The sequence below is a fragment of the Acomys russatus genome, chromosome 24, assembly GCF_903995435.1.
Source record: "Acomys russatus chromosome 24, mAcoRus1.1, whole genome shotgun sequence".
NCBI lineage: Eukaryota > Metazoa > Chordata > Mammalia > Rodentia > Muridae > Acomys > Acomys russatus.
In genome coordinates this window covers 59,016,077-59,038,014 of record NC_067160.1, presented here as the reverse complement: position 1 = coordinate 59,038,014, position 21,938 = coordinate 59,016,077, and the positions used below count along the sequence as shown (strand labels likewise).

General features: G+C 43.9%; 1 protein-coding gene across 1 annotated transcript in view; it reads right to left on the bottom strand.

Annotated features, from left to right (window-relative positions):
* Positions 1 to 20,457, bottom strand: part of LOC127207037 (histo-blood group ABO system transferase 2-like) — a 64,374-nt gene extending 43,917 nt beyond the window's left edge. Inside the window, exons 1-3 of the mRNA XM_051166324.1 lie at positions 20,423 to 20,457; positions 19,788 to 19,922; positions 16,558 to 16,792 (exon numbers count right to left, since the gene is read on the bottom strand). Coding sequence (XP_051022281.1) covers positions 16,558 to 16,792; positions 19,788 to 19,922; positions 20,423 to 20,457 — 405 coding nt within the window. The remainder of the gene's footprint in view (positions 1 to 16,557; positions 16,793 to 19,787; positions 19,923 to 20,422) is intronic.
* Positions 20,458 to 21,938: the final 1,481 nt, after the last annotated feature.

Sequence of the window (21,938 nt, the reverse complement as noted above, 5' to 3'; positions counted from 1 at the left end):
CAACAGGTCTCCCCCTCCAGTGGACATGGTCAAATATGAGGCACAAGAGTATGTGGGAAAGTCAGACCCCACTCTCCACTCAACGGTGGAGAATGTCCTGTCCATTGGCTAGATCTGGGTAGGGGTTTGAAGTTTACAGCCTGCATTGTCCTTGGCTGGTGCCACAATTTGTGCAGGACCCCTGGGCCCAAACCTGCCTATAATAATGTTCTCTTTGTAGGTTTGTAGGACCCTCTGGATACTTCTTCTTTGCTATTCTCCCATGCTTCTCTCATCTAGAGTCCCAATAAGATGCCCTCCCCTCTGTCCCAGTTTCCTGGTAAGTAAGGACTTTCATGGGACATGCCCCCTTGGGCTAGCATGCAGATGCAAGTGAGTATATACCATTTGACTCTTTCTGCTTATGGGTTAACTCACTCATTATGATCATTTCTAGCTCAATCCATTTGTCCACAAATTTCAGGAATTCCTTGTTTAATAGCTGAGTAGTATTCCATAGTGTAAATGTACCACAGTTTCTTTATCCATTTTTCACCTGAGGGACATTTAGGCTGTTTCCATGATCTGGCTCTCATCAATAAGGCCGCTATGAACATGGTTGAGCAAATTTTCTGGTTGTGTGCTGGAGCATCTTCTGGGTATATTCCAAGGAGTGGAATAGCTGGGTCTTGAGACAGCCTTATTCCCAGTTTTCTGAGAAAGCACCAGATAGATTTCCAAAGTGGCTGTACTAGTTGGCATTCTCACCAGCAATGAAGGAGTGTTCCTCTCTCTCCACATGCTCGCCAGCATGTGGTGTCACTTGAATTTTTGATCTTAGCCATTCTGATGAGTGTAAGATGGAATCTCAGAGTTGTTTTGATTTGCATTTCCTTGATGACTAAGGAGGTTGAGCATTTCTTTAAGTGTTTCTAAGCCATTTGATATTCCTTTGTTGAGAATTCTCTGTTTAGTTCCAAGCCCCTTTTCTCAATAGGGTTATTTGGTTTGGTGGTGTTTAATTTCTTGAGTTCTTTATATATTTTGGATATTAGACCTTTGTCAGATGTAGGGGCCGTGAAGATCTTTTCCCAGTCTGTAAGCTGTCGCTTTGTTCTCTTGACAGTGTCTCCTGCCTTATAGAAGCATCTAAGCCTCATGAGGTCCCATTTATTAATTGTTGACCTTAAGGCCTGTGCTGTTGGTATTCTGTTCAGGAAGTTGTCTACTGTGCCAGTATGTTGCAGGCTCTTCCCCATTTTTTCTTCTAACTGATTTAGTGTCTCTGGTTTTATGTTGAGGTCTTTAATCCACTTGGATTTGAGTTTTGTGCAAGGTGACAAATATGGGTCCAGTTGAATTTTTTACACATAGATATCGAGTTAGACTAGCACCTTTTGTTGAAGATGCTATCTTCAACAAACTTGGCTTCTTTGTCAAAAACCAAGAGACCATATGTGTGTGGATTCATATCTGGGTCTTCGATTCAATTCCACTGATCAACCAGCCTGTTGCTGTGCCAGTACCATGCTGTTTTAATTACTGTTGCTTTATAGTACAGTTTGAGGTCAGATATGGAGATTCCTCGGGAGGATCTTTTATTGGACAAGATTGTTTTAGCTATTCTGGGTTTTTTGTTTTTCCATATGAAGTTCAGAATTGAACTTTCAATGTCTTTAAAAAATTGTGTAGGTATTTTGATAGGGATTGCATTGAATCTGTAGATTACTTTTGGTAGGATGACCATTTTTACTATGTTAATTTTCCCAATCCATGAGCAAGGAAGATCATTCCATCTTCTCATGTCATCTTCGATCTCTTTCTTCAGAGTTTTGAATTTTGTTTCCAAACAAGTCCTTCACTTGCTTGGTTAGAGTAACTCCTACATATTTTATATTGCTTGTGGCTAATGTGAATGGTGTGGTTTTCCTAATTTCTTCCTCTGCAAGCTTGTCATTTGTGTATAGGAAGGCTACTGAGTTTTTTGAGTTTATTTTGTACCCAGCTAATTTGCTGAAGCTGTTTATCAGCTTTAGGAGTTCTCTGGTGGAATTTTGGGGATCACATATGTACACTATCATATCATCTGCAAATAGGGATAATTTGACTTCCTCCTTTCCCATTTTGGTACCCTTGATCTCCTTTTGTTCTCTTATTGCTCTGGCTAGAACTTCGAGTACTATATTGAAGAGATATGGAGAAAGTGGGCAGACTTGCCTTGTTCCCAATTTTAAAGGAATTTCCTAGAGTATCTCACCATTTAATTTGATTTTGGCTATTGGTTTGCTGTATATAGCCTTTATTATGTTGAGGAAAGTGCCTTGTATCCCCAATCTCTACAAAAATTTAAACATGAATGGGTTTTGGATTTTATCAAATGCTTTCTTTGCATCTAAGGAAATGATCATGTGGTTTTTTATTTTCCGTTTGTTTATATGGTGGATTACATTGATGGATATCCGTATATTAAACCATCCCTGCATGCCTGGAGTGAAGCCCACCTGGTCATGGTGAATGATATATTTGATGTGTTCTTGTATTCATTTTGCAAGTATTTTATTGAGTATTTTTGCATTGATGTTCATAAGAGAAATTGGTCTGAAATTCTCTTTCTTTTTGGGTCTTTGTGAGGTTTAGGTATCAACATGACTATGGCCTCATAGAAAGTATTTGGTAATGTTCCATTCATTTCTATCTTTTGGAGTAGCTCGAAGAGCATCAGTATTAGCACACCCTTAAGGTCTGGTAGAATTCTGCACTGAAACCATCTGGCCCTGCGCTTTTTTTGGTTGGAAGACTGTAAATGATTGCTTCTATTTCTGTAGGTGAAATGGGACTATTTAGCTTGTTTATCTGTTCTTCATTCAATTTTGGCAAGTGAAATTGATCAAGAAAATCGTCCATTTCCCTTAGATTTTCAAATTTTGTGGCATACATGCCTTCAAAATAGGATCTTATGATTCTTTGTATTTCTTTAGTGTCTGTTGTTATGTCTTCCTCTTCATTTCTGAGTTTGTTGATTTGGATACAGTCTCTCTACCTTTCAGTTAGTTTGGCCAATGGTTTGTCTATCTTGTTGATTTTCTCAAAAAACAAGCTCTTGGTTTTGTTGATTCTTTAAACTGTTTTCTCAGTTTCTAATTTATTAATTTCAGCCCTGAGTATAATTATTTTTAGATGTCTACTCCACTTGGGGGTTTCTGCTTCTTTTTTTTCTAGGGCTTCCAGTTGTGTGGTTAAGATGCTTATGTGTGACGTTTCCAATTTCTTTTTAAAGGCACTTAGTGCTATGAATTTTCCTCTTAGCACTGCTTTCAATGTATCCCACAAGTTTGGGTATGTTGTTCCTTCATTTTCATTGAATGTCAGGAAGTCTTTAATTTCTTTCTTTATTTCTTCCCTGACCCAGGTGTCATTTAGCAGAGAGTTGTTTAGTTTCCACGTACGTGTAGGCTTTTTTAAAATTTCTGTTGTTGTTGAATTGCAGCCTAAGGCCATGGTGATCTGATAGGATACAAGGTATTATTTCAATCTTGTTGTATCTGCTAAGGCCTGCTTTGTGACCTACGGTGTGAACAATTTTGAAGAAGGTTCCATGGGGTGCTGAGAAGAAGGTGTATTCTTTCTTGTTTGGGTGAAAGGTTCTATAGATATCTGTTAGATCCATTTGACCCATGCCATTTGTTAATAATGTTATTTCTCAGCATAGTGTCTCTTTCAATGACTTCTCCTTCAGTGAGAGTGGGGTGTTGAAGTCTCCCACTATTATTGTGTGGGGATCGATGTGTGGTTTAAGCTTTTTTAGCAGATCTTTTACAAATGTAGGTGCCCTTGTATTGGAAGCATAGATGTTCAGAATTGTGATGTCATCTTGGTTGACTTTACCTTTGATGAGTATGAAGTGTCCGTCCTCATCCCTCTTGATTAATTTTGGTTGAAAGTCTATTTTGTTCGATACTAAAATGGCTACACCTGCTTGCTTCTTGTGACCATTTGCTTGGAATATTTTTTCAACCTTTTACCCTGTGGTAATGCCTATCGTTATGGGTGAGATGTGTTTCTTGAATGCAGAAGAATGATGGATATTTTTTATGCACCCATTCAGTTAGTCTGTGTCTTTTTATTGGAGAATTGAGGCCATTGACGTTGAGAGATATTAATGACCAGTGACTGTTAAGAGTCTTAATTTTGGTGTTGGTTCCAGTCGAGCGTTTGTGTAGTTGTGTTTTTGCCATGATATAGTTATCTATTTCCTGAGTAGTTTTGGTTGTAGCTTGACCCTTTGGGATGGAGTTTTCCTTCTAGTACCTTCTGTAAAGCTGGATTTGTGGATAGGTACTGTTTGAATTTGTTTTTGTCATAGAATATTTTGTTTTCTCCATCAATGGTTATTGATAGTTTTGCTGGGTAAAGTAGCCTGGCCTGGCATCTGTGGTCTCTTAGGGTTTGCAGGATCTCTGTCCAGGCCCTTCTGGCTTTTATGGTCTCTGCTGAAAAGTCGGGTGTAATTCTGATAGTTTTGCCATTAAATGTTATTTGGCCCTTTTCCCTTGCAGCTTTTAATATTTTTTTTAATTTTGTATGTTTTGTGTTTTGATTATTATGTGTTGGGCAGTTTTTATTTTGTGGTCAATTCTCTTTGGTGTTCTGTAAGCCTCTTGTATGTTTATAGGCATCTCTTTCTTTAGATTGGGGAAATTTTCTTCTATGATTTTGTTGAGAATAATTTCTGGGCCTTGGAGTCTGATATCTTCTCTTTCTTCAAAGCCTATTATCCTCAGATTTCTTCTTTTCATGGTGTCCTTGATTTCTTGGATGTTTTGTGTCAGAATTTTTCCAGATTTGGAATTTTCTTTAATGGTTGCTTCAAGACCTGTGATTTTATCTTCCAGACCTGAGATTCGTTCTTCCATCTCTTGGTTTTTGTTAGAAAAGCTCACCTCTGTGTTGCTCGCCTCCTTCTCTGAGGTCCCACTTTCTCGTTTTTCTTCTGTCTGTGTGTTTATCATTGAATCCATTCTCATCTTCAGATCTTGAACTGATTTTTTTATTTCTTTCATCTGATTGTTTGTATATTCTCGAGTGTCTTCCATTGCCTCTTTATAGGTCTTCAGAGCTTGAACCGTTTTATTTATTTATTTCATCTGGTTGTTTGCATTTTCCTGCAATTTTTCGAGTTCCACTCCATATGTTTCTTTTATGTCTTCCACTTCTTTGGCTGTGCTTTCCTGCATTTGATTATGAATTTTATTTGTTTCCTCCATTATCATCCTCATTACTAAGGATTTGAGGTCATTTTCTTGTGTTTCCATTGTGTTTGTGTTTCTAGGTTGTTTTCTTTGGGATAGCTGCAATCTGGAGACGCCATATTGTTTTGGCTTTTTTGCATATGCTTCTATGCTGTCCTTTAGACATCTTACTGTCTCTGTTTTTGTTGGATAGGTTCCAGAGTTGAGTGGAGGGAGTCTGATGGTAGATTCACCTCTTTCCTCATGACTTTCCTAGGCCGGAAGCTCTGATGCTTCACTAGTGTGGATGGCAGGAGGCTAGCCCTGTCGTTTTGGACTCTCCCAGCCAGTGATCCTCAGCTACTCTGTACTGTGCGTCCTGCAATCGTTCTGGGCCTCTGAATGTGCATTGGGTCAGGCCAAAGTGTCCACAGCTTTCTGAGTCCCTTGTAGTACCGGAGCTCTCCAGGGACTGAAGCAAGTCAGGTGGAGGTGGTCTGATGGCCACTCTACCACTTGTCTCTCTGAGAATTCCTTAGTCCTGGAGCTTTGGGGCTCTCCTGGTCTGTCGTTCCTGGTAGCATTTCAAGACCCAGACCGCTTGCAGAGTACAGGTTAGTGTCACAGGCCCAAACCATCCACACAGAGTCCAGTTTGTGTATCTGGGCCCAAATGGGTCTCAGGGCCTATTCCATGCACATAGTCCAGTTAGTGCTGGGTTCAACCAGGGTCGTGGGCCCAAAGCACACATTGAGCTCACCAAGTTCAGTTAGGGTCTCAGGGCCCAAACTTTCCACCAAGTCCAGTCAGAATCTCAGGGCTGGGACTGCCCGCCAAGTCCAGCCAGGGACTCCTGGCTCAAATCACACTGTGAGCTCAGCTAGGTTCCCTGGGGCCAAATTACCTGCCAGCTCAGCTAGAGTCTCAGGGCCCAAAATGTCTGCCAAGTCTACCCAGGGACACTGGGCCCAAACCATTCACTGAGCTCAGCTAGGGACACTGGGCCCAAACCATGCACTGAGCTCAGCTAGGGACTCTGGGTCCAATCCATGCATTGAGCTCAGCCCAGGACTCTGGGCCCAAACTGTGCACAGAGTCCAGCCAGAGTCTCAGGGCTGTGACCACACACAAAGTTCAGCTAGAGTCTCTCGGCCCAACCTGCCCAGCAAGTCCAGCTAGGGACTCTGGGCCAAAACTACATGCCAATCTCAGCCTGCATCTCAGCAGCAGAAATGGAATTAAGCTGAGCTTGGGTCTCAGGGGTCGAACTGCATGCTGAGCTGAGCTAGCATCTCAATGGCAGAACGGCATGCTGAGCTGAGCTAGTGTTTCCAAAGCAGGACTACACGCTGAGCTCAGCTAGTGTCTCGGCCGAAACTGCACACTGAGCTAAGCTGAGCTAGTGTCTCTGTGGCAGAACTGCACGCTGAGCTCGGCTAGCATCTCAGGGGCCAAAATGCATGCTGAGTCCAGTTTGGGTCTCAGGGCATGAGCCGTGCACCAAGTTGAGCTTGGGCCATGGAGCCCAAACCACGTAGTATGGACCAAATCCTGCCCAGAGTCCCCTCTCCCACAGCAACTCCCACCAGCTGCCACACCAATAACCTCTGCTGGATGGCTCCAAGCTGCAAACTTCAGCTGTTGCCATCGCCGCTGCCGCTGCTGCCATTGCCACTCCGGTCTGAGAAAATTAATGCTCCTCCTGTGTGCAGTGGCACACAGGTCATTTGCACCCTGGTCCCTTCGAACCGTGGAGCACTCCTGCTCCAGTGGTGTGGGGGCCTCAGTGTTCCTGGTTCAGAGTTCTGTTCAATTCCCTAAATTGTTTACTGGAGCTTCTAAACACGTTCCACATTGCTCACCGCCACCTTGGATCTCCTGGGAACTTTTTTTTCTATATCTAATTAAGAATCCCTATCATCCTCATAAGACTGGATTTAAGGTCATTTTCTTCTGGTTTGACTATGATGAAATATCCAATGTTTGCTGTAGTAGGACAGCTAGGCTCCAGTGGTGCTATGATCCCTGGCTGTTCTGCTGCTGTTCTTACACTGGCCTCGAGTCACATGGGTTTGTGGTTTATTATCAGGTTGAGTGGTGATTTTAACTTTATCTTTGTTGATGGGGCTTTCAGGGGAAGGTTACCTTGTTTTCATACTCTTGTCTTACAGTTTGAGAAGAGTGGGCTTCTAGTGACCAGCAAGCAATAAATATAGACCTTGGAGTAGGTGACTGTGCCTGCAGGGACCTGGGGAGGTTTCTGTGCATTTGCTGCAGGGCCTGAGGCAGGACCTGTCCATTTTCAGTACAGTTTGCACCCACTCACCTGGGTATCAACAGCACTGGCATTTTGTATTTCTCAGTCAGTTCTTAGGCTATTTTACAGGCGCTGCTGTCGTTATGATCAAACAAGGTGTGCATTCTGCTCCACCATCTTGGATCCCAAGAAGTTATATTCTTGAGATATGTAATTTGGAGGCCCGTGGAATAGAATTGTACAAACATGACATGTTGTTTAGTTTTCAGTGGAAAAGAGGAAGAAGTCAGTCATTACCTGTGATCCTGAGCACCTATTCATTCCAGCCCCAGTACAGTCATGGTGTGCTCTCACACTCTGTGATCAGACACACAACTCTGATTTTACCAGAATAATACACACTTCTCTGGAGCACCACAACTTAATCAATGCATGTGGCACTTACTAAAATGGCTACATACCCAGATGTACTTCTATCTACCTCACAGTCACCCTGTCCCATGCACAAGCCACCCTGACCCAGCCTCCCAAGCTTCACTAGGCTGTATTCCACAAGGAGCCACACATTTCCCTGAGATCACTGTTGGGCTGGCCCCTTAATACCGTAACTAAACTGAGAAACATGAAAATGAACATAGTGGGCCACAAAGCAAACCTCAACAGATAAAAGAAAATTGACATAACTTCTTGTATCCTATCAAACCACCATAGATGAAATCAATACTCCTCAAACAATTCCATAAAATAAAAACAGAAGGATCATTCCAAAACTTATTCTATGAGGCCACAGTCACCGTGATACCTAAACCACACAGAGATTCAACAAAGAAAAGAAACTTCAGACCAATCTATCTTAGGAACATCGATGCAAAAGTACTTGTTAAAATACTTGCAAATCAAAACCCTGGACACATCAAAGGTATTATCTACCATGATCAAGTCTCCAACCCAAGTGCAGGGATAATTCATTATTATTTTTAAAAATCAATATAATCTACCATATAAACAAATTGAAAGAAAGAATGCACATGATCATCTGACAAGATGCAGAAAAATCCTCCAACAAAATCCAACATCCCTTCAAGTTTAAAGCCTTGGAGAGACCATGGATACAATGCACATACCTAAACACAGTAAAGGCACCATATAGCAAGTCAATAGCCAACCTCACATTAAATGGAGAGAAACTTAAACATTTTCACTGAAATCAGGAGCATGACAAGGCTGTCTGCTCTCTCCATATCTATTCAAGATAGTACTCGAAGTTCTAGCTATAGCAATAAGACAACCAAAGGAGATCAAGAGGATACAAATTGGAAAGGAAGAAGTAAAAATATCATTATTTGAAGATAATATGATAGTATACTTATATGACCAAAAATTTTACCTGGTAACACCTACAACTGAGAAAAAACTTCATCAAAGTGGCTGGAAACAAGTTTAACTGATAAAATTCGGTACCTTCATGTATACAAATGACAAAAAAGGATGAGACAGAAATTAGGGAAACAACACCTTTCACAATACTCACAAATAATGTAGTCACTGCACTCTAGGACCACAACCCTCACCCCTGGAAGCCTTTGGTGGCCACCTGAGAAAGACAGGTGAGACACCCATGGACCACAGTTCCTATCCTGCCCTGACCTCCCAGAAAACCTAGCAGCAGAGAATTCTACCCCACCCACTGTGCACATGACTCTAGATCCACTGTCTTGGCCCCTGGGGGCAATAGGCAGCCACCTAGAAAATACAGACACAACCAAGCTGCAGAACAAACATAGTGGCAGTGAACTTTACCAGATCCCCTCCACCCTCCATCTACTGGAACTCAAACTTACACTCATTACCAGAAGCCAGCAACTCCAGGGAACCAATACCAGGGACAACCAGATGGCTAAAGGCCAATGCAAAAGCACAAAGAACAAGAACCTAGTAATAGCAGAACCCAAGTATTATACTGCAACAAACCCAGGATATCTTCACACAGCAGAGGAACAATAAAATGGCCTTAGATCGCAACTCATGAATATTTGAGAAGCCTTTAAATTTGTATATTGATGAAAAATAAGTTTAAGTTGTACTATAGAGCAACAGCAACAAAAATGGTATGGTGCTGGCATAGAAATAGGTGAGTTGACCAATAGAATCGAATTGAAGGCCCAGAAATAAATCTACATCCCTATGGTCATTTGATTGTTTACATAGAAGTCATAACCATACAATTGAAAAAAGACAGAATCTTCCTCAAATTGTGCTGGTCTAACTGGATGTCTACTTGTTTAAAAATGCAAATAGATCAATAATTATCACCCTGTACAAAACTGAATTCCAAGTGGATTAAAGACCTCAACATAAAACCAGACACACTAAATCTGTTAGAAGAAAAAGTGGGGGAAAGCCTAGAACTCATTGGCACAAGATACAATTTTGTGAACAGAATACCAACATCTCAGGCTTTAAGTTCAATAAATAATAAATGGGACATCATGACACTGAAAAGCTTCTGTAAGGCAAAAAAACACTGTCAATAGAACAAAGCAGCAGCCTAAAGATTAGGAAAAGATCTTTGCCAACCCTACATCCAACAAAAGGCTAATATCTAAAATACATAAAGAATTCAAGAAAATAAACACCACCAAGCCAAATAATCCAATTGAAAAAAAATGGGGGACAGGGCTAAACAAAGAATTCTCAACAGAGGAATATCAAATGGCTAAAAACACTTAAAAATCTCAACATTCCTAGTCATAAGGTAAAGCGCAAATAAAAACAACTAGCACCTATAAGAATGACAACGATCAATAGCTCAAGTGACACCACATGCTGGTGAGGATGTGGAGAAAGGGAAACACTCCTCCATTGCTGATGGGAGTGCAAAGTTGTACAACCACCTTGGAAATCAATCTGGTGCTTTCTCAGAAAAATGGGAATACTTCTACCCCAGGATATAGCTATACCACTCCTGGGCATATAGCCTAAAGATGCTCCACCACACAAGGACATTTGCACAACTATGTTCATAGCAGCCTTATCGATAATAACCAGGATCTGGAAACAACCTAGATGTCCCTCACTTGAAGAATGGATAAAGAAACTGTGGTACGGCTACACAATGGAATACTACTCAGCTATTAAAAACAAGGAAATCTTGAAATTTTCAGGCAAATGGATGGACTAAGAAATGATCATCCTAAGTGAGATAACACAAATATAAAAAGACACGCATGGTATATACTCACTTATAAGTGGATTTTAGCTCAACATAGATGTTCTCTGAGAGACTCCACCCAGTGGAGTATCTGGATACTGGGCAGAGTGCTAAGAGTTGTAGGTAAGAGTTGGGGAATGGAAGGTCCAGGAGGGAGTAAGAGCCCCACAAGGAGACCATCAAGGCCTGTGGATCAAGGCACAAGGGGGTCTCCACAAACTGATGCTCCACTCAAGGACAATGCATGCAAATAACAAAGACCCTTCTTAAAGATGTAGCCAATAAACTGTGGATTCTCCACATGGGTGGAAAGGAGGGACTGCTGCTGAACCTCTGACATGCACTCAGGAGACCACTACTTGGCCATTGTTCCTTTGCAAGCTGGCCTAGTGGGCACACAGTGGAAGGGGTGCAGACTACTCTGAGGATAGGCTGTTCCCAGAGGTCTAGGGGAGGGAAATAAGTAGAAGAGGGAGGAAGAGTTTCAAGGAGAAGATAAGACAGGTGGAATAACAATCAGGAGGTAAGATGAATAAATTATAATAAATAAAATATACACTTAAAATTTTGGACAGAGGAGAGGGTTGCTGCGGAGACTGATGCACCTACCAAGGACCATGCATGTTGAGGACCATTACACTCAACTCAGTTGTAGTGCGTAGGCAGCACAGTCACCCTCTGTGTCTCACAATGTGGGGAGTAGGGACTACTTCTGACATGGACTTTGGTACCCCAATATGGATCACTTCCACTGGACTGGGTGGACTTTTCAGAACACAGAGGAAGAGGATATAAGTGGTACAGGTAAGACCTCATGAACTTAAATCACACATTAGGGGAGAAGGGACCCCCTTTCTGAGGGCTAGTGGGTGGAGGGAAAGGAGGTAAGGGAGGAAGGGAGACGGTATGAGGGTGGGAGAGTGGGACCAGGAGGTGATGAGGGAGGGGACTACAATCAAGATGTTTAAAAAAAACGGCAGAAGAAGCAGGTAATTTATATTCCTAATCCCACTACATGGGAATAGCTCTGAGATTGGCTGAGACATGAATGTCTATGTGTAGTCAGTGCTTCTTATTGGTTACAAAATACATGTGACTTATGACTAGATGCCATTCTTTGTATGGCATGAATAAAGATCTACAGATGTCTTTCTTCTGCTCATGCAAAGAGCAGAGAATTAGCCTTAGTTGTTGTGTGCACCTTGTACACCTCATGCTCTTAAAATTTTAGCATGGTCTAATGCTTGTGACAAAGTATATGTTTTCAGAACAAAAGAAGAGGACTTTGAAACTGGACCAGACCTGACAGGATTCATTCCTCTCAGCATGCTTGATGCTGACATCTTACATCCTTCATGTTCCATCACCAAGGGCTTTAGTTGCTGTTTTCCATCAGAACAGGACAGCTCCCAAGACAGTTTTGAAGAGAGCTTCTGGTCCCAATTAGTACAGCATTTCAGACTATCACACACAAGACTTTTATTAAGTCTTGAAGTTCTAAGCATTTAGAAGCTGGATCACAAAGGATATTTCTATCTTGTTTAACAATCTGCCCCAAGTTTTTTTGGTCCTATACAAATGTTTATTCATCCCAAATCATTTGAAAGAAACCCAAAGAGAACTACATCTAATTTCCCTTAAGGGGGTTAGGTAGGCTTTTGGTTGCTTTCTTGGGCTTTAGATTTTTATTTTCATTGGGAATTGGTTATAAGTTACTCTTGGTCTTATCCAGAGGAAAAACAATATTGGACTCAGGGATGTCTCTCTTTTCCTTTAACTTTTCTTCTCAGGCTTCAAGATAGGAGCTGAAAATTAAAAGGTAAATAGAAATATATAGGAATGATAGGGCAAAAAGTAAATTATTGAGTTGACTTGTCAACTTAAGACCTTAACTCTGCCCACAAAGCTATTTTTAATTCATTGATATAGAAACTTGAATATTGATGTAAGATAAATTTAATTTTGATTCATTGATACAGAATTCTAATTTAAGATTATTCTTCAATATACATATCTTCTAATTTGAGGTATTGTACCCACATTACTCAAGTAGAATACAAACTTTACCTCCAATACTTTGAAAATCCTACTGCAGGCTGTTTAGGATAAGTAAGTTAGACAAGTTAATTGCTAACTGATCAAATCAAGGTCATTTCAATTACTAGTCTATTTATATCAGAAGAATATACATCCTAGATGTAGCAGATATGTGTGATTCTACCAACAGATAAAGTAAAATACTTAGAGAAGGTCTTCAAAACCCTCCGAGTCCTACAGAATATGGCATTTAAAGATGTTTATATTGCTTTAACGATTCTTTGACAACAAGACAGGTTAACTCCTGGCAACACCCAGCCTACCTCAAAGATGATGATGAAATATGGCAAACAAGCCACTGGGAAAATGGCCTTGTTTCGACCACTAACAGAATCCTGACTAAATCTTAGCAGCTTGGATGTAGGCAGAGTCGATGGCCAGACTCTGCCAAGACAGAGAAAGCATGTCCTCAATAGTTCCTGCCTCACAAATACGTCTGTCAGATATACTGGGCCAGAAGGAAGTAGATGATGCTCCAGTGTTTTAGAGAGTTATGGGTGACTCTCCAGGCAACAAACTGTCTCTGTCATCTTTTTGAAGCTGCTAAGCTGCACTCCCTATTTACTCAGGAATTAATTTTACTCCTTCTCAGGTCTCTGATGGGGTTAGGGACCAAATGATTTAGTTTCACAATTAATCTTAGTTGTTTAGGGGTTAATATGGTTTTAGGTTTACATAGATGTTTTAACTTGATAGTAATGAGAAATGATAGATATTGAGTTACACTCAGAATTTTAGACTCACTGAGATAGGAAAACATTTTCTTCAAGGTTGCCAAATACAAAGAGCCAAAACACTTGAATGTAATATGAATGTATTTCCTGATCGTTCTGTAGTTCTGTTTGCTGTATGTAGTTTATTTTATATATGTGTAATAATATAAATGTATATGTAAAAATATTTAAAAATACATTTGGAGGTTAATACAATGAAAAGAATTTAGAAAATCCATAGTACTTAGGATTTTTTATTTTAAAATTTTAATTAGTTTCCCTTCTGTGAAATGCTGAGATTAGTTTATCAAATTAATTAAAAATTAAAATGCAAAATAAAAAGACTGCATGTAAATGAAGTGTTCGTGCATCCCTAGCCCTTGTGAATCAGACACATTCATCCTCAAACATCTCCCCCGTACCCAAGTTTTATAAATCCCTGGTTCATGAAAATAAATGTAGGCTAGCTTGCTATGTCATGCTCACTCAGTTCCTTCATGATGCCCATCCCAGACTCCATTTATTCTAGGGAAGAATCAACACTGGGTTTCTGGGCCTTGGACTGCCAGTTAAGGCAACCAGGGAGTGCTGGTGAAGCTGTTGTGGCAGCCCTGAAGCCCGCTCCATTGTAGCACCTAGCTCAGGGAAGCGCCCACTGGGCCTGCCTTCCCTCTGACCAGTTTCTAGAGTCAATCTACATCTCTAAGAGCTATAACACTTTCTGTATCATCACCAGCTTGTGGAACTCCCAAGTCTCCACTACCATCTGATACCAGCAATTTCTTTCGAAAAGAGCTAAACTGTAACACTCCATGGAAAACTGTTTCCCATACCCTGGCCTATCATATGTGCCTCGACCTAAGATGCTCTAGGCATTCCTGTGAGAAACAGAACCATTGATCTTGAGGTTCATCCATTGTCATCAGGAAGTAAGCAGCACCTGAACCCGCCCACTGGACTCAGAAGCCATGCCACCCACCAGATGCTGAATGACCACAGGAGTATCCAGGGCATGGCAAACAGCACAAAAATAAGATCTCTGGAGATCTAGGCCCAGGGGTTCTGCTCAAACTATGGCACCAACCAAGGACAATATGTGCAGTAAACATCAAACCCCTATCCAGATCTAGCCAATGGACAGGACATTCTCCACAGTTGAGTGAAAAGTGGTAACTGACTTTCACATTAACTCTGGTGCCCCATATTTGATTATGTCCCCTTGATGGGAAGGCCCGGTAGCACTCAGGGGAAGGATAGCAGGCTACCAAGAAGAGACTTGATACCCTATGAGCATATACAGGGGAGGAGGTCCCCCTCAGTCACAGTCATAGGGGAGGTGAATAGGGTGATAGCGGAAGGGAGGGAGGAATGGGAGAATACAAGGCATGGGATAACAATTGAGATGTAATATGAATGAATTAATAAATAAAAAGTAAAAAGAATAAAGATAAGATAAAAATAAATAAATAAAAATAATGAGATCTCAAGATGCTAATGGAATATTGGTGGTTGGTACCTTGCTCACCTATGATAGAGGGAAAAATTCTGACCAAGTGTGGTAACAGGCAGAGGGTATAGATTTCTTTGAATCCTGGTCCCTCTTGGTTCTAATACCAAATTCCATGCCAGCCAGAAAGACATAGGAATCCTGTCACAGAAAACAAAAAAATTCTTGCGGCGAAAGAAATGAAAAATGAACTACGTGCACAAAGGTCTTCAGGACACAGAAAACATTTTGAAACAAAATAAATAGAGTTTTAACAAAATTAAGAACATCAGAGCTAGGTCTCATGAATGCTTATCATCTAAGCACTCGGGAGGCAGAGGCAGGAGGATGGGGAGTTCAAGGCCATCCATAGCCATATAGTAAGGCTGAAACTATTTGCAGTACCAAAGATGCTGTGCCAATAAAAAAAAAAGCAGCAATATGCAAACCTAACACCCAAACATATAAAATTTGAAGCTGGGAACTGAGTCAGAGCCCAAAAACTACAAAGGAAAAAGTATCATCCCTTTATGTTGGAAATCTTCAATGAAAACTAGACTATAAAAATAATGTGGTGGACCTAACACTCAGCAATTTCAGTCAGTATGTGTCTCTAAGATAGAGTCCAGACGGGGAATGCACCTCAGTGACAGCATGCCCAGGAATGGATAACTACCTGCTTCCAAATAAACCAAAAATGAGCAGAGGTGATGGGCACAGGGTGGTAAAGGCCCCAATGGTCCAAACAGCAGCTAAGCACCTCTGTGTGCTGCAGAATGACTCTCAATGCCCTCCTGCCTGCACCTAAGGGCAATGACCCTCTGTCAAACCTACCAGCAGAGGAAGGGACAAGCATGAGTGAAGGTGGACAGGCCCTCAGGTAACTGCATGACAGAGTTTCTCCCATGCTCTGAAGTCTCTGTCTACAATATGACTGAATACAAGGAACTTAGGGACACAGTGGGAGCTGAAGATGGCTGCCACCCTAACAGAGGAAGTGTGTGGTAAGCCAAGTGGTTCTGGGTGTGGTAGGGTGTAACGTTTGGCAATGTCTCTCAAGTCCTTCCTGCTCCAACACAGCCTGGAGTTCCTCTGGGTATTTAGGCCTGGCTTCTCCAATAGGGATTCAGATATCAGTTCCTGATTGCCTGATGGTTCTTGGGCACGGCCACATATCTCAGCTTCCTCATGATGGATGGCCATCCCAGCAGCTGCTGGTCCCACACATACTCTGGGGATAGAACCTTTGTAGGCTTATGGTAGAGCAGGTACTTGTTCAGATGGCTCTCATCGTGCCACACGGCCTCAATGCCATTGGCCTGGTCCTCCACCATAGCCTCATGGCAGGCCTTGGTGAGATGGTACACCTCCACCACTGACCCCCCAAAGAAGCCCCCAGCATAGTAAAAGTCACCCTCATCCCAGGGGATGTAGGCTTGTGACTTTGGTCGGCGCTCATAGGTAAAGGCCTTTCGGCTACTACCATAGAAGCCAGGATGCAGGGTGCCAAAGAGTGCTGAGAGAATCTCCACGCCTACATGGTCACGGAACTTCATGTCTACATCTGTGCACACCAGGTAGTCCACCTCATGAAGAAAGCGCCTCTCTGAGAAGTGGCTGATCATCTCCATCCGGTGCATGGACACATCCTGCCAGAGAGTGTAGTTGTGCACAGGTAGCACCACCAGCCTGCGTCCTGTCCCCAGGAGCACCTGTGGCACATCAGCTGGCTGGTCAGTGAAGACGTAGTAGGTGACATTGTATCCCACCATGAAGTGCTGCTCTGCCGTCTCCAGAAACAGCTTCAGGAACACCACATACCTGTGAGGGGAGACAAAGGAGTTAGGGGAGGTCTAATACAGCTTGAACATGACTTAGCAGGATGTAGAAACCATCACTACCTAGAGGCTTGGTACTCCCACTTTACAGCTGTCCCAAAGGCTGTACCTCACTTCACTCTCCTTTGGCTACAATCCTGCTCACTGACTGAAAGTACCTGGACTTCCAAGCAAATCCTCTGCAGTCACCACTTATCTGGGCAGCTCCTCAGCAGACCACCTCTCCTTAAGTCTATCTCCTTCCCTTCAGTAATGACAGCTCCATCCCTGAGGAGACCTGCGCTCATAAGGCCCCACTTTATAAACCCTGTGTAACTGGATGGATCCTCAAGGCCATGGTACTTCCCTCACCCCCCTCCTTTGTGGCACTCTCCAGGGATCAGTCTCAGAAAAACAAAGGACCTCTATACTCCAGACCTTCTTCCTCAGAGACTTCAAAGTGCAGGTGGGCAAAGCACTTGGAAACTCATTTAATCCCTAAACGTCATTCTCCCAGAAACTGCACCAAAACATAAATCATTCCCACAAGGTAGGATGGGAGTGGGAGACAGGCACCCGAGAAAGAAGGGCAAGCCTAAACCAAGACCCTAAGGTCCAAGGGAAAAAAGCTCATGACCCAGATTCTATGTCATTGCGGAGCCCAAGAGGTTCTCACCTACTTCAGATTGCTGTCCCCCTTGATGTTGGTCCTCCATGTGCCCCCACCATAAGAACAGGGCTCCATCACCTGGCAAATATGCCAAGTCCCTACTTCAATGCACCTACCTACACCTGGCAGGGCTCTTGCTCATGTACCCAGAAGCATCCAGATAACTGGTGCTTGTGTCTTGTTCCTCTGAAGTCTTTTTCTCCCAGGAGCAATGTGGGGAGCTGTGCTAAATTCTGCCATGTCAGAAATCCCATGCGTAGGCTGCACGCTGTGACCTTCTAGTTGCTGAGCTTTGCCAGACAAGGTCTTTGTGTTCCAGGCCATCCTTAGACTATTTACCTTTGAAAGAACTAGGGAACTTCCTACTGAGAGACACCCAGAGGATTAAAGAAGTCCTTACAGAAAGCTACTGTGGCTATTGTGTTCTTCTTGCCTGATACCTAGGGAGAGAGGGATCAGAATAGATCCTATGGACCTTACTATATGTACTCTGGTGCCTCATATTTGACCATGGCCCCTGAATGGAGAGACCTGGTGGCATTCAGAAGAAGGATAGCAGGCTACCAAGAAGAGACTTGATACCCTATGAGCATATACAGGGGGAGGAGGTCCCCCTCAGTCACAGTCATAGGGGAGGGGAGTAAGGGGAAAATAGGAGGAAGGAATGGGAGGATACAAGGGATGGTATAACCATTGAGATGTAATATGAACAAACTAATAAAATAAAATAAAAGTCTTACTTGTCCGCATTAAAGAGAGTCTTGATCAGAAATTTCCAGACCTGACTTGTTATTTCTCACATCTTTGTACTCCACTTTCAATCCCCACTCCCTCATTCAGGTGAATCCTGATTCGATTTGTCCTGCAGGCTGGACATGTTATAACAGCAGATATTTCAAGATGCCTAAAGCTGAAACCCCAAATCTCTCAAGTCTGATTGGTACCAAGGCTTCAGATCTATCCTGGACCTCACTCAGCACTCACTCTTCATGAGCATGGGCAGCACAAATTGCTCTCTTTCTCCCACAGCCTTCCACACTGTCACGCTGCCCTGTTCTGCTTCTCACAGGCTCCCACGGGACACGTTTCATTTCTGTGGCATGAGTCAGCCCGATGCAGCATCTTGGGCTTCCCAGGTCTACTATGCACGGCTCCCAGGGCTGAGGTTAAATGTTTCACTCAAGCCTTCCTGTCCACCTTGTCCTGCATCTGAGGACACCTCAGTGGCCACAGTGCTGCTAGCATCCTGTTCATTGCTTTCAGCCCTGGGGACAAGGATGCCAACCTCAAGTGTGTGCAGAGGGATGCCAATGGTACCTGCTGAGTGGGAGGAACAGGCTGCCTGGGGCTCTGGGAGGAGGCAGAGCTGGGTTCATTCACCTGTGAGGCCACCACAGCTCAGGAAGGTGACAGACAAGCCCCATCCCCCACTGCATCCTGAATACAAGCATGAAGCTCGGTATGCCTGCATGCCTGCACCTGAACCACCGTGTGTGTATATGTGCATGTGTATGCTCACGTATTGTACATATACATGTTTGCTTTCCTGTGTGCATGTGTGAAGGGCATGTGTGAAGGGCATGTGTGAGGGGCATGTGTGAAGGGCATGTGTGAAGGGCATGTGTGAAGGGCATGTGTGAGGGGCATGTGTGAAGGGCATGTGTGAGGGGCATGTGTGAAGGGCATGTGTGAGGGGCATGTGTGAAGGGCATGTGTGAAGGGCATGTGTGAAGGGCATGTGTGAGGGGCATGTGTGAAGGGCATGTGTGAGGGGCATGTGTGAAGGGCATGTGTAAAGGGCATGTGTGAAGGACATGTGTAAAGGGTATGTGAAGGGCATGTGTGAAGGGTATGTGTGAAGGGCATGTGTGAAGGGCATGTGTGAAGGGCATGTGTGAAGGGCATGTGTGAGGGGCATGTGTGAAGGGCATGTGTGAAGGGCATGTGTGAAGGACATGTGTAAAGGGTATGTGAAGGGCATGTGTGAAGGGCATGTGTGAAGCACATGTGTGAAGGGCATGTGTGAGGGGCATGTGTGAAGGGCATGTGTGAGGGGCAGAAGCTGACTTTGGCTGTCTTCTGCCATTCATCTGTTTTGTTCTTCAGACACGGTCCTTCCATTTACTCTGAAGCTCACTGTTCAGCTAGCTTGTCCTGCAAGCTGCCTGGATCCCCTTGTCTGTCCCCTCTACCCACAGTGCTGGGGTTACAGGCACATGCCACCATGCCCAGCATTTACATGGGTGTTAGGGATCAAAGTCAGGTCCCCATGCCCTGAAGCAAGTGCTTTACCCACTCACTGGGCGTCTCTCCAGCCCCCTCTGCTTACTTTTTGATGGCAAACACGGTCAGTCCAATCGTGGTGTTCTGAAGCCTGAACTGCTCATTGAGAATATCGATGTTGAAGGTCCCCTCCCAGATGATGGGAGCCAGCCAAGGAGCCAAGACAAGAACATCCTTCCTACTGCACGGGGAGAGAGCCAGGGGAGCACATGACCCAACGTGCCTGCAGAAGGCCTTCTCAGATGCCACACCCGCAGATGACCCCAGAGCTGATCACCAGGGCCTGGTCCAATTAGAAGCAGCTTAGTGACTACTCCCACCCCCAGCCATAAAAAGCCATTGACTTTACTACCACCACACCCACCACAGCTCTAAAAGGCCCTGATGACAGAGACTGGAAACAAGGATCTGAGGCCCAAATTCAAGAGGAGATGGAGAAGATGCTCTGGGGCTCCAGACTGAATCAGACAACTCTAAGTTTTGAAAGCATTGGCTGAGCAAGGTAAGTGAGAACTATAATCAGGTCTTTGGTTTTCTCTGAGTTTTGCTGTTTCCAGTGCTGACTCAGAGCCTGACTCAGAGCCTCAGGTGTGCTCTGAACTATTCTCCCAGTACAAGGAAATCACCCTTTAGTGCATTCAGGACCCAGGCACTGCACATGCAGTGACTCAATCTACTCACCTGGGTGTTAACACCTTTGCCTGGGGATAGGTCATCCTGAAAGAAAATACCAGAACTCAGGTTGACAGGAAGGTCATTGGATGCATGTAACTGGCAGCCAGCCATGCACTAGGCAAACAGACCTGCACAATCAGTGTCAACCCAGCCACCCTGTCTGCCCATGATGCTGGGATCCAAGGATGAGCCAAAGCAGGAAGATCTGAGTCCTACTTGACATCAAGTAGGAAGAGGAAATCACAGAGCCCCTCCCCACACTTAAGGCAGGGACATCTAAGGACTACTTTCATTCAAAAGCCAGCTGTTACTGGGCATGTCTGTGGATGGCAACCATCCCACCTGGGCCTGCAGCCTGCACTGGTCCTCTCCTGGCTGGTGGCACACAGAACCTTGGTTTTCTTTCTCCCTCAGACTAATCCTAACATCAGTGTACAGTGCTTCCCACAAAACTCCCAGGGCAATGTGTGGCAATGGGGTGTCCCCACAAGTAATGTCAAGTACCAGGGACAAGAGCCACTTCTGGCAGTAAGCTACATGCCTGTGATGGTGTGTGAAGCAGAGAGCAGAAAGCAGGGCTGGAGTGATGCTCAGCAGCAAGAGCACTGGCTGCTCTTGCAGAACAACTGGATTCAGTTCCCAGTACCCACATAGAAACACACAACAGTCTATAACTCCAGTTCCAGGGGACCTGAGGCCCCTTTCTGGCCTCTTTGGGCACAGCCACAAATGTGGTATACATGCAAACAAACACTCCTACACTTAAAACCAGATACCTCTGGAGAGACAGTCATCAAAGGTGTGACTGCCTGCCGACAAAAATGAAGATGGAGCACAGTGCTTTGCAACAGAGGAAAGCTGGCACAAAAGGGAAGTGGTGGGAACAGGGAGCAGCTGGGAGGCCGTGCAGTCTACTGTGAGGCACAGCATGGACAAAGGCCAAGGCCAGAACCCCAGTTCTGTGGCATGCTCGGCTTGTGGGGGAGTACAAAGGGCAGGCTGGTGGAGAGGGTCAACAGGCAGGATACGATCTGAGAGTGCCTCCTGCCTTCTGCTCTGAAGGATCAGTAGGTGCTTTATGGAAAGTAGGGTTGACACAGAAAGACAAGCATGTGGCTGATGCTAGGCTACAGCAGGCTCAGAACAGAGCAAAGCCAGGGGAGGTCTTCCCAAAAGACAGACTGACAGGATGTGGGCACAGTAGGGTTGGAGGAGCCTCCAACCTGAGTCTGATTATAGAATGCAAATGACCTTGCACTCAGCAGGCTGCTGGGGAGGTACATAGGGAACAGAAGCTGTTCTTGGGGCTGCCCAAGCAGGTATAGAGGGAGAATGAGGCTGAAACCAAAGAACGCACAGCCCATTAAAGACAGCAGGGTCAGTGGAAGCTGCTCTGGAAAGCAATTCATGTAGAGGTAAGGGCAGAGGCCACAAGGAAAATCCAGCAGAAAGTTTATCCAGCTTAGTTCCCAAACACATTCTCTCTCTCTCTCTCTCTCTCTCTCTCTCTCTCTCTCTCTCT